The 13,483-nt window shown below is 37.1% G+C and overlaps 1 protein-coding gene across 1 annotated transcript; it reads left to right on the top strand.

Moving 5' to 3' along the window:
• The first annotated feature begins 1,057 nt into the window (after nucleotides 1-1,057).
• On the top strand, nucleotides 1,058-13,469 carry LOC139710290 (neuronal acetylcholine receptor subunit alpha-10-like). Its single transcript, XM_071622217.1, has 6 exons — nucleotides 1,058-1,100; nucleotides 6,711-6,850; nucleotides 10,610-10,719; nucleotides 11,302-11,521; nucleotides 12,034-12,343; nucleotides 13,090-13,469. The coding sequence occupies exons 1-6, from the start codon at nucleotides 1,058-1,060 to the stop codon at nucleotides 13,467-13,469; spliced, it is 1,203 nt and encodes a 400-aa protein (XP_071478318.1).
• Nucleotides 13,470-13,483: the final 14 nt, after the last annotated feature.

Below are 13,483 nucleotides of genomic sequence, written 5' to 3'. Positions count from 1 at the left end.
ATATTCTGGTCATGTGTACCATTACTTATCAAAAACAGACAAACAAACAAACTAAGAAAGGTGACGAATATTATGTATATACAGTGTATAGATAATGACGTATGATGTATTATTATCTTTCTTGCATGTTTGTTGGCTTAACATGAATAGAAGATCAGCTGCCATTTATTGGTGAGATGATTCAAAAGGGCAGGGGGGGGGGGGTTAAAATAACTTTATTACTTTCATTTCTTATCCCTTGTCGATTGGGAGACAACCGTGATAATTCCTTGCCGAATGCCAAGAAACTCCCTGTATTGTGGTGCAATATAACCATTTCGCAACAAGATTACCAAAACTTCTGCAGTCTATCAGCAAATAATGTCAAATTCGAAGCCACATCTGAAGTGTATAATCCTCTTACTCGAGTCAAGGTCTTCATTCAATGCTATCCATTATTTTGTTCCCGGAGACCAATTCGGAAGTCAGTTGTATTTAATTCGTTAACAAGTGTTTCAAAACATTGGAATGTGAGTCAGAATTACTGGGTTGGTTCTACTAGGAGGGTTTATAGGTCACGTACAAACAAGACTAAAACCCGTTGGGGACGAGTCCCGAGTGTGCTCGGGCGAATGTCTATCAACGTCTGAGGTGAAAATCTGCCTGTCCTCAACGGACTAAGCCGTAGTTTCCCTATGAAAAGAAGGGTTATTATCTACAGATCTTTCCAGTAGGCCTACCACTGAAAGGACGAAATCGTCATTTGAAAGCTGAGGTTGCTTCACGCAAGAGCTAGCAGAGACACTTTCAGTTTTGACAGAACAGTGCACTCCATTGTTGTCCTTTGCAGCGTGCAGTAATTATATAAGTAGACCATGATGATACCCAGACCCACCATTTTACGTAAGTTGACCGAACTGCACAAGACGACCGTTTGGACAGGCACATTCTATAGTGATGGGTCACTCCTATATGATTGCATGTTATCTGAGGATCCTAAAGTCCTCATCAGTTGTGATTTTCATGGTCTCGCTTCTTTCTATCTTTTCAAAGACAACGGGAAACGGCACTTTCAAAAATGGCTCTCACCAAGGCAATGATTGTGAGTAACCCATCGAAGAGTAATGAGTTAACCAAATTCTACTTATGATGTACGTCAAATCTCTTCCATCCGGACATGTTGGGACCGGCGCTCATCCGGATAAAGGATATGGCAGGATAATTTATGAGAGACTCAATATTTGATACACGTAGCTTAGCTGCATACCCATTGTTAGCTACATGTAGGCCCTACATGTACCAATTTTGCGTGAACATGTCACATTCTTATCAGCTGGTCTCCGTTCAGAATTCTCTGATAGTTTTCTCAATGAACAATCCCCTGTACCGTGCTCTGATTTAAGGAAAAGTTTTCGGTCCATGTTCCTGTTAGGGATAGTGAATGTCTGTGAATGCACGTATATATTTAGACGAAAATTAGATGTATATGTATTTCAGTTATGTTGGGAATACTATGTCATTTATATGAGTTTGTGTAGGAATTTGAGAATTTGGAATTTGAGTTTGAAATCCCCCTTTTCCCGTAATTAGTACATTAACCCCCCCCCCCCCCCAAACAAAAAAAAAAAAAAAACAAAAAAAAAAACAAAAAAAAAAAAAAAAACCCGTCAAGATCGCATCCGGATAAACGGAGGTCGGATAGGAGAGGTCAGACTCTACTTACTCTAGTAGACTTGCTAAGGGGGTAAACGCTGCATTTTTTAGTACAAATGTCCTACTTGGCACAGATGTTCCCGAGGGCAAATGAAAAATTTTCATCTAAAGAGACAATCTGTATCTATGCAAATAAGCCTTAATTTGCATAATTTATGCAAAAATAAATATAAAAATTATGAAAAAAATATGTGCATCCAGCAGAAATACATAATTTGGTAGAAGTATTCTATAGAGTAAGTGGAAACAATTCCTGCAAAAATTTATTTCATACCTATGTAAATAAACATAAAATTTGCATAATTACGCAAGTTATTGTGCAAAAATCTGCATTTTTGAGAGAATTTCAAAACTATTAAGCACTGGATCTTGTATTACAAAGTTTTAACCTGGGATGGATGTTCCTTGGGTCAAAAGTAAATTATTCATCTGAAGAGACAAACTGTCTCTATGCAAACAACCTGTTATTTGCATAATATGCATAACAATACCTACACATCTATAGATAATCAGAACAAGCAAAAAGCCTTAATGTGACATGTCTTGAATCGCTTTGATCTTAATATCCAAAAAGCTAATAGAATAACACAATACTCTCACAACAACACTTTTCAGTTGCATAAATTGCTTCCATATTATTTAATTAACTTACGCATTTTATGCATAAATTATGTAAATAAGCACACCAGACGTGAAATTTCGAAACATAGTGATCTTTGAAATTATTTTTGCTATCAATATTCCCTCATTGTATAAATGCTTTGCAGGGTGGAAAAAATAGCAATCGATAGTGACACTCTTTAAATATGATTATGCAAATCTAAGTGTAGGGCCTACATATGAACAGATGCAAATCGGAAAAATATTGCTTACAAAAGGACTGTTTTTCCCTTGCAAACAGTACACAACTGATGTCATGGTTAGAAAATCATTACAAAAAACACTACCATAGTGAAAGTGAGAATTCTGATTTTCATTGTATTTTGTAGGCAATCAAGAGGCTTTTAACATCAAACTGATCATAAACTTGTGCAAATTATGTGGATGCAAGGGTATCTGCACACATTAAGAACTTACAAGCTTGAGTTAGAAACAAAGTATGTTTCTGGAAAAAAAAATGTTAACCTAGTATACTGTGAGCTACTATGGCATGGAAACTATGCTAGGAAGTTTATACACAATAACATTTTGATAAGGCAATAAATGCAAATTTGTCATGTGAACAATAGGACCTATAGGAGATGTTATACTTTAAGTCAAATAATCTCAGTCTCTAACTTAAAATCAGTCAATTTCAACCATGAATCAGAGCAGAAATAATATGTTCATAGCCATAAAAGAGTATATTCGATGGCTCTTACAATTACTAGGATGTGATTTGTCAACAGATCGTCACAGTCTACTGTTTACGAGGATCGTAAATGTCATATTCTCCCTGGTTGTGATTGTTTTCCCTAGGGATAATGTAACTGCCTGGCGGTCCAAAGAATGTTATTTTCCACCACATATCAGCTAATACTCGATGATCATGACCTACATGATCTTGAAGCTTTTTCCAAAAAATAATTATGTTAACTGGTTTAGTGTAAAGATGTCAGAGGTTAAATCAAAAGAAATACATAGGTAAAAATGTAAAAGGTAAGAATGTCAGAGGTTATACATGTGTGCATCAAAATTAACTTCCATGCGACCCATACATTAAATGTAATGTTGGTGCACGTGACTATACCATGTCACTGAATTCCATGTCCTTTCCTACTTATCAAGAGGAAACAAAAACACTTGACAGGGGAGGGCTTAACATTTTTTCGCTAATCAACAAAGGTATCACTGTCAGGTAGAACATGCATAAATATAAGTTTCATGATACCTTTATTCACATTCAAGATATGAAAGAAAAAGTGAAATATAGCACTTTCGTCAGAGCTATAACATTTTGGCAGGAAATTTCCCAGTGAATATCCTTTAGGTAATACATGTATATAAATATTAAGCTTCAAAAAAAATCCTACAAGTATTGCAAAACCATGAGGGAAATAGAGAAATTTTGAGGGCCCAATTTACCTTGATCTTTGACCCCTGACCTTTGGCAAATGACCCCTAAATTCCCAAGAAAATCCCCGCCAGTAACAAGTTCCATGAAGATACCTTTAACTATTTGCGAAATACAGAGAATAAAAAGGGTGAAATTTTAGCATTTTCACCTGAACTTTGACCTTTGACCTCTTGGCCTGGAACTCTCTGGCGATCGAATCTTATTTTGGTAGTGTATGCAGTCACTAAGTTTGAAAAAAGTACCTTCAGACATTGCATAGATATGGGGAATATAATGAAATTTTAGCATTGACCTTGAACTTTTTGACCTTTGACCTCTTGTCGAGTTTACTTAAAAACTGCTTAATCACTTGCCCCATTATACGTCATCTTTGGACCAGGTTTCGTGAAATTTGCATAATCCAGTCTTGAGTTATCGCGTAAACTGATACAATTTCTTAAGTCGACCTTGACCATTGACTTCTGGTACATTCGGGTATTAATATGCACAATATGCTAATCAGGTGGTATTTGCATAAACAAATAGTGTTTTGATATTTCAAACCATTTCCTTTTGACTAAAAGGAAATGCATACTACTTCCATAGTTTTCATAATAAAATGCAGTTCTTAGACTGTAAGAAAAACTTTGAAAATATGTTTTTACTTTACTTTCTTTAGTAATTATGTAAAGTAGATGGTAATGATGGTTCAATTATTCAAATTATTTTCTCATTTTGTTTCATAAAGTGTTTCTAACGGGTTATATCTATCTAGGATGAGATTTAAGGGGAGTTTCATTAAGGCTTCATTAAGGCTTTTTGTTTGTTCTGATTATCTATAGATGTGTAGGTATTGATATGCATATTATGCAAATAACAGGTTATTTGCATAGAGACAGTTTGTCTCTTCAGATGAATCATTTACTTTTGACCCAAGGAACATCCATCCCAGTTTCAAACTTTGTACTACAAGATCCAGTGCTTAATAGTTTAGAAATTCTTTTTAAAATGCAGATTTTTGCGCAATAACTTGCATGATTATGCAAAGTTTGTTTATTTACATAGGTATGAAATCAATTTTTGCAGGAATTGTTTCCACATACTCTATAGAATACTTCTACCAAATTAGGTATTTCCGCTGGATGCACATATATTTTTAAATAATTTTATAATGTATTTTTGCATAAATTATGCAAATTAAGGCTTATTTGCATAGATACAGATTGTCTCTTTATATGAAAAAATTCCAATTGTACAGAGGAACATGTGTGCCAAATAGGACATTTGTACTATAAAATGCAGCGATCACCCCTTTTTTCGCCCTTAGCAAGCCTACTACTCTTTCAGACACAAAACCGAGCGTTATAAGATCTTAATGTTTTTCTGGATACTACATTAAAGTTTTCTGGCCGTTTTCATCTCTCCCCTCAAAATCATTAAGCTTTACAAATTGATTTCCCAACACCGTCAGAGCAACGCAGTAAGTATAACTATTGATGAAGGGATTGTTTGTTTGTTTGTTTTTGTTTTTGTTTTTGTTTTGTTTTGTTTTTTTGCTCAACCGCATTCGGAGAAAAGTTCTGGTAAAGAAACCTCTGTCCAGAATTATTATCGACAGGATTTATCAACTTTCTGACATCTTCAAATTCATGAAATTCTCCCGTCGAGTTGTTTTTGCTTCAACTGAATGACAAATTGCCCTACACTGACGTGAATGAGCTCCGTATCGATCAGTGTTTGAGTGGCAGCCATGACAAGGAAGAATTTTCAGCACTAGCTGTCGGGCGGAAGCTTGGTGGTCTGAGTGGATAAGACGCCTGTCCGGACATCAGGAGTCGTCAATCTTAATCTTATTTTCTGAAAGCCCGTTTCAGTGTCAGTTTCAGTTTCAGTAAGTTTTATTTCTCCACTTGTACATAACAGAAAATAAGTATAACAATATCAAACATATTTTCAAGCCATGAAAATACTAACAAGATTTCACATTACAAGTGTATAATCATGTAAAATAATACATGAATTTCATTACAGATCTTTAAGTGTAGGTGGGGGAGACCGTTACCAATAAGCATACCGCTTGACTTGGGCAACAGCCTCTAAACGCCTTGTAACAATTTATTTTTTTTTAACTAAAGGAACGGAAGACACACACGTAGAACAATTAACGTAAATCTTTAAAGTATTTTAAATGTCATTCTTCTGAGCAGTTCTTAAGTTTCGGTTTTAAAAAGTGGGAAATTCCATTTTTAGCAGTCTTTTTAAAAGATGACTATATTTTAGAATAGTGTGAGTAGGTGTTTCTTAGAGGCCCCTTTTCATTTCATAGAACTGTTTTACGCATTGCTCATTTTCTACTCTGATAACTTTTCAAAGGAGAGTGATACTGCATGTATAGTTGGTATTCGTCATGAAAGGATGTGCTCAATGGATGTGGAAAATCTTAGCTTAATATCAGTTTTTCATCGTGTTTTTTTTTTCTCATTCATTGCATAAAACAGAACTTGAAAGCCTCTTTTTTGTGATAAATGCTTTTCAAAACAGGTGTGTAAGCCTATATCTTTTTTTCTTTATGATTGGACCGGTTAGTAAGATGCAATTGAATTGAGTTATACATAATTAAGAATATAATTATATATATCATAATACAAAAGGCTTATAAAAGTCTGCTATTTCTAGCATATGCCTTCAAATAAAAATACATGTCTGGCGACTTTTCTTGTATTTGTTATGGGTCACAAATTATATTTGTCTTTTAGACGAGTTGTAAAAAAAAATCTACATTTATAGAATGATCGCCCTATTTAACAAGTTACGAAAACATAACAAAATCTAACCTTAGTTTTTGTTCGTAAATATCCAGATTATAGGCAACATAAAGTCCCTTTCTCCACAAGCAAAAAGACAAAAACAAAAACAAGGCAAAAGCGGACTTGCAAACGACCTATCATGATATTGTAAACTTGGGGTTCTTGTCGGTTATCAGCCAACAGGGGATCGGAATACAACCAGTTGGTGAGAGACCTGCTGTCTTACTACGGCCCGCCAAGCAAGAGACCAGTCGCCAACACCTCTCAGACAGTAGACGTTTATTTCAGAACGCTGATTGTGCAGGTCATCGAATTCGTAAGTGCAATTGATATCGCATCAACTCTGTCTGTTTAATTCGAGTTTACTTCATATTTGACTCGATTATATTGGACAGAGTGAAATGAAACCAACAGAAGAGTTTAAAGTAAGGATTTCATGGAAAATTATTCATATTTTCGCGAACTAATTGTATACAATCCGTTTCACATATAGAAAACTTGCGAATAAAGACCTGAAATTATCCTCACAAGCATATCACCCTTTTATTTTCCTCCTTTTCATTGTATGTACATTGAAAATGGCATGTTTTATATGTTCACGAATTGTAACAACTAAAAGATAAATGTCACGTCATGTCATTAGCATATTGACTGCATTATCTTTTAGTAATCCCATTCCCATTTTAACTGATTGACAAATTGCCCTACATCAACGTAAATCAATCAGTTGCAATGAAAACATTTCGTCGGAAGAATTCATGAATTTGAAGACATTCCCATTTTTTCTTCATATTTCCCTCGCAGAACGAAATATCTCAGACGATTTCATTAAACGGATGGACTGCGTCTGTAAGTACATGTATTCTCTGTTGAAAGAATACTTCGATATAATACAAGAGTGATGGCATATCATACGTCTAACATAAAAAACAAACAAACATCAAATCCGACAAATATCCTTTGGAACGTAGACAAGTATTATGATTGAGGACTGCTGGAAGCCTGTGTGCTACATGAGTTTAACATTTGTTAAAGGGATCGTATAGTTTTGGTTGAGAAATAACTTCAGGTTTCTAACATAGTGTGTGTGTGTGTGTGTGTGTGTGTGTGTGTGTGTGTGTGTGTGTGATACTGAGAAACATCTTATAAAATATAAAAGAGCATGTAATTCCAACAGGGATTCAACGTTTATTTGATGAACAATTTGTTTGATATGACTGAGATATGTAAAACAGAGCAATCCTAATAAAAGGTGGATGGGACCCACCTTTTATTAGCATCGCTTTGTTGTTTGTTTTTGGATGTCTCAGCCATTCCAAAACCGATTTTCATCTACTCAACGTTGAATTTCTCTTTAGGTATGATCTATGCTATTTCAAAAGTGGTTTCTTGGTTCACTTTGTATCTCACAAAAACTCAAAAGGCCAATCTTCATATCTACCGATTCTATACTATCCCTTTATGTCTTAAGATGACGATACATTAACAGTTGCTCCACTGTAGTTGCAAATGGTTACGTCTTAGTAACCTTAAGACAGACAAACATAGTTTTAAGAAAGCAAGCTTTGAAATGGTACATAGGCCTAATGATGAAATCAACCGGTCGGGTTGTTCAAAACCCAACAGTCTGATCGACATGAAAGGTCTAAAGATATTCAAATAATTCTAAATTCGGGTTGTGATGGAGGGAATTAAACTCGAGCAGACTTCACAGCCGTTATTAAATCATTAGTTCATACACCCTCTGTCATCATCGCAGGCACTGTGCAACAGCCAAAGGAGAGCTACAGAAATCTTGGTGTCATCTTGGATTGCAACATGACTCTTAATAGTCATGTATCATGTGTCACTAAGTCAGTAAGATATCAACTGCGAAACCTTTCACAAATCCGTAAGTTTCTTTCCCAAAAAGCAACGGAAATGGTTGTGCACTCTCTCATATCGTCAAGACTAGACTTCTGTAATTCAATATTCGCCAACCTCCCTGATTATCAAATCAACCGACTTCAACGCCTTCAAAACTCCGCTGCCAGACTGGTCACGCTAAGCAAGTCATCATCCCACATCTCACCCATCCTCCAGAAGCTCCACTGGCTTCCGGTCAATGCCCGTATCCAATTCAAGATTCTCCTTCTTGTTTACCAAGCACTACATGGCACAGCTCCACAATACATCCAGGACTTAATACAGCCCTACACTCCACCAAGACAACTACGCTCCTCAACCTCTCGTCTGCTTCACATTCCACGTATATATCACAGTTGGGGGGCACGGTCTTTCTCATACATTGGACCTTATCTATGGAACAGTCTCCCACTTAACATCCGTCAGGAAACTTCGTACTCTCACTTCAAGACTCCAGTGAAATCATATTTGTTTAATTGTAGTTTTTGTTAATGTTAATGTATTATTATGTGGACTTGGTTTGGATGGTTGTACACAGTATGTGTTGAAGTACGCAGGCTCTCATGCGCCGAGAGTATCATTAATGATAGATACGGCGCATTATAAATGTACTTTATTATTATTATTATTATTAACGGCCTAGGCCCCTCCGATATGCAGGCAGTAGAGTCCGATGCTTACCAACATAGGAACCTCAATTGGTCCGATTCAAAACCAAACAAAAACAAACAAACAATGTTAATAGAATGAAAATATATATAATAATCCCAAATAGGTTCTTGAGTAAAGTAAGCAATCTCTGGGCTGTGGTGCGCATGAATTGCCTCTTCAGAATACCTCGTGGCAGAATTATTACAGATTATGCATTCATAACATGCATACAAGATTATCTAAAATCTCTGTGATCTTCATATAACACTAAGAGCTCTTTGGTATAATGAGTTCGATGAAGTTGGTAACCTTTGAATGCTGTTGAATCTGGGACAGAACCTAATGAAAATGTTCAACTGTTTCTGGGACGTTACAATATTCACACGTACCCGACGCATGTTGGTTTATTTTAAACAAATTGTCATACCAACCTAAGTTCTCCATCCTGAGGTAATATACAATCGTGTCAGCCCGTCTGTCATTCAAAGTGCATGAATAGGTCTGAGAAACCTTGATCGGATCTATACGTTGATAGGATCTATACGTTGGTTGATCGGATCTGTACGTAGCCTTTTGTCAAGGCACTCTCGCCCAGCCGAGCGCGACCGGGCCCCCACTCGGCTGCTCTCTTCACCATACAGCGAGAGAGCCTTGACAAAAGGCTAATCTATACGTTGCATTTAATACTAGATTAGAGATAGATTTAATATTAGAGTTCCGGCATTCAGGTAGCTTCATCGAGGTTTAGTTTTCATCATTAGGCTGTGGTTCAACGGAATGCATGAATCAACCCATCGATTTACTGTGGTGGCTTCAGATCGTATCGTCATACATTTTGTATACCTCTGATTGTAACTGCGTAGAGAGAGAGAGTGAAATAGTTGACTAAAAAAAGTAACAAATTTGCTAATTCGAGACAGGAACATTGACGTCAATCTTCAGAAACGTGTCGCGTATTCAAAGACCAGTTACAAATTTGGCGACTGAAAGGCCTTTAATTATTGGGTTCTAAATAACCAAAAATGTAGAGCTAAAACCATTTTTTCTTTGTTTTTCTCTTTACGAAATATCATAAAGGGATACTAAAACTAATCAAAAAGAGGAGCCAACCAGGGACATGTGATTTATTTTATTCGATGGGTAAAAATAAGAACCACAACGATCTGAATGGAGTCAAATATCTTCGGATTGTGCTTAATAACAGAAGGGATGTATTGAATGCTGTTTAAATGGATATAACAGAGCAGATTAATTGTTGAACAACGTTGTGTGTAACCAGAAAGCTTTTAATTTACCACGATCTCGAGTTAACAAGGACACAACTTCCACGTCAAATAGGGACTAACATTGCATGCCAAAGCAAATGAAACAGATAAATAATAATAAAAAAAACCCGGTCAATTGATTATAACAGTTTTGTAGACCCGTTACCGAAGAACAATTGCGAGATATCTCAACAACGAGCAATTTTCTCATTGGAACCTTTTTTTTTTTTTCATTTGCCCGTTGTATAACTTAGGAGTGGAAAGATGAATTTTTGAAATGGGACCCTGCTGATTACGGTGACATTGACCACATCGTAGTGGACAGTAGTTTAATATGGAAACCGGATCTAAACCTCGTGGAAAAGTAAGCATTCTTATTATTTCATAATTCTTGCTATTACCATCTACAAACTGTTATAAGGAATACTTTTAATGTGTCTTTGTGTTTGCTTCTTTGTGTGTGTTAGTGTATTAATGACTGCGCGTGTGTGTGTGAAACTGCGTATCATGTATTTCAATCCTCAAGAGCTGATTATGAAATAAATTCAGAGTAAAATGCAAAATCTTATTTGAGAACAAATTTGCAATTCAAAACAACTCCGTACATTTCTTGAATAGCCAGGACTCAACATTATTTTTTTTTTCCTGGCGACCCGTTCTCTGCGGGCCACTATAATCTTTGAATTTGAAATTTGTCGGCCCGAGTAAGAAATGTATGCCGTCCGAAAGAAAAAAAAAATGAATCTTAGCTGCCCAATAGGGACACAATTAACTTTTTTGATCTTTGGTGGCCCGACATCAATTTCTATAGAAGTCCCGGACCACCGGGCCAACGCCAATGTACATCTCTGATTTATCACTATGAATCCTTGTCCTTTTGCGATTAGTTAGTGACAGAAATCCTAAATGTCCGTTGATCTTGACGCGATTCCTTTGTCTATGACAGTGTATCTCCCGGCTTCATTCAGCAAAATGATCAGCCTGTCTATATCTACAGCGACGGGACGGCCGTGTGGTACGTGCCGACGATCACGACCACGTCTTGTCGTGTCAATGTTCGTTACTTTCCCTTCGATTCTCAATCCTGCACTCTGACGTTCTCCTCCTGGCTGTACGACAGCAGAGGTTTAAATCTCCTCTTCTTGAATGACACGGGAGATTCGGAGGTAATAATAATCATTATGCACTACTTTAACTTACGTAAAACATGATTATGAGTGTTTCATGATATCCAGCGAGGCGGCTACCCACGGGGTCTAGAATCCCGTTTTTCAGTTATTAATGAAGTCTTTCTTAAAGTATGTTAGCAATAACAGTTATAATTACGTGTATAGTATTCATAAGGTTCGTGATTCCGAGGATTCGATTTTAGGCACGCTCCTTCTGTTTTCGGATCCACGAACCGTATTTTCTTTTCGGTTTAAGATACCTTCGGAATATAGGAACCATAAGGAATCATAAGGAACCATATTTCATTTTTGACATTAAATTAAACATAACGTTATACGTGTATTCAAGTAAACGACGGAACCAACGCTTTAGAGCCAGTAACGAATGTTTAATTTACATTGTACCATTACTGGACACATTGCGACTATTCTTCTCTGTTCTTGATTGTTTTTCTCGTTATGACGGCATATTCATTGTTTGTTTGTTTTTGTTCTTATCGTTGGATCAGTTCTTCGAAAATGGTGTCTGGTCCATAAGCGTGACAGCCAAAGCTCAGGACAGGTATTACCCGTGCTGCATCCACCCGTACCGGCTCATAGTTTACACCGTTCACCTCCATCGCCATTACCAGCATTACCTCTTCAACATGGTGATACCCGCTGGGCTTCTCTCCTTCCTCAACGTCGCCGTGTTCCTCGTCCCCCCTGAGTCCGGGGAGAAGATTTCGTTCGCTGTGGCCAATCTTCTATCCGCCATCTTATTCCAGCAACTCGTCAGCGAGTTCATGCCTCCCCTCGGATCGTCTATACCTCTCCTCGGTGAGTCCACTAGAAATTTGGATCTAGTTTACCAAATGACATTTCATCAAGTGTTTTGTCAGATTTCCTTTCTGACAAACTATAAGCTACTGAAATCCTTGCATCCTATTGGATGAGAGCAAATTTTTCAGAAAAAAATTCTGACCAAACCCTTCATGAAATGCCCCCAGGTCCTCAACAGAGACGTAGTTATTTTGTATGGCTATCAATTCCTTATGATAGTAGTAGACCTAGTAGTAGTAACGACAATATTATGATAATGATATGATATGATATCATATCATATCTTAGTATTATGATAATAACGATAATAGTTATGATAATATATAGTAATACAGTATAATCTTTATCCAGGGTAGCTAGCCTCTACAGGTGCCCATTAAAACATTTGGGTCGATAGGGGCATGCACGGTGGGTAGAGACATCTTGTCCACGGACTGCAGAAGGTATAGCATTTGACGGGATTCGAACGCGGGACCTGACCGATTGAAAGTCAGTTTTTTTTTCCCCCAGTGCCATTTAAGATATGCCCCCTTTCAATGCGCCGAGACGTATACGATACATTGTGTTACATCGTTTTACGTATAGGCGTGTTATGTTTAAAAGAAAGTATACTTATATTCTCATCAGCTCATCGTATAAGTTGTGCAAAATAAAAACCAAATAAACTCGCCTAAGATGAATAATGCGTTTTGTTGTTGTTGTTGCTGAAAATTGAAACATGAAAATTGAAACACTTTTCACAGGTATCTACTTCATGTTCAGCGTTATGGCGAGTTATTTCTCTCTCACCGTTGCCATGGTCGTGCTCCGTGTTTACCACACAGAAGAATCATACCCAATGCCACGGATACTGCGCATGTCCACCGGTATTGCATCACCGCCGAAAAATGATTCCGACCGTACAACAATTAAGCAAGACGTCATCACGAATGTCGCGGATAAGTCGCGCAGTTGCAACGGAACAGAGACGGACCTCGTGGTGGAGAACGGAAGAAGAAGCATCGAACCCAACGAATGGCAGCGGCTTGCTCATCGCATAGACCGCTGTCTGTGTGTCGTTGTCTCTTTTTGTACTGTAGCGGTAGATGTTTATGTGGTCGCCATGTATCTTGTCCGAGTATAAAGAGAAAGTAACAA

The sequence above is a fragment of the Diadema antillarum genome, unplaced genomic scaffold (assembly GCF_040938485.1).
Source record: "Diadema antillarum isolate AM-2024a unplaced genomic scaffold, OU_Dant_1.0 seq00001519_RagTag, whole genome shotgun sequence".
In the NCBI taxonomy this organism is placed as follows: Eukaryota; Metazoa; Echinodermata; class Echinoidea; order Diadematoida; family Diadematidae; genus Diadema; species Diadema antillarum.
This window is presented reverse-complemented; position numbering and strand designations above follow the sequence as displayed.

Excerpts from the sequence above, each read along its gene's own strand:
- LOC139710290 (XM_071622217.1), top strand. The coding sequence starts at position 1,058 with ATGGCTCTCACCAAGGCAATGATTGTGAGTAACCCATCGAAGA. Across the intron at positions 11,522-12,033 it reads ATGACACGGGAGATTCGGAG|TTCTTCGAAAATGGTGTCTG; the intron begins GTAATAATAATC and ends TCGTTGGATCAG. Across the intron at positions 12,344-13,089 it reads ATCGTCTATACCTCTCCTCG|GTATCTACTTCATGTTCAGC; the intron begins GTGAGTCCACTA and ends CACTTTTCACAG.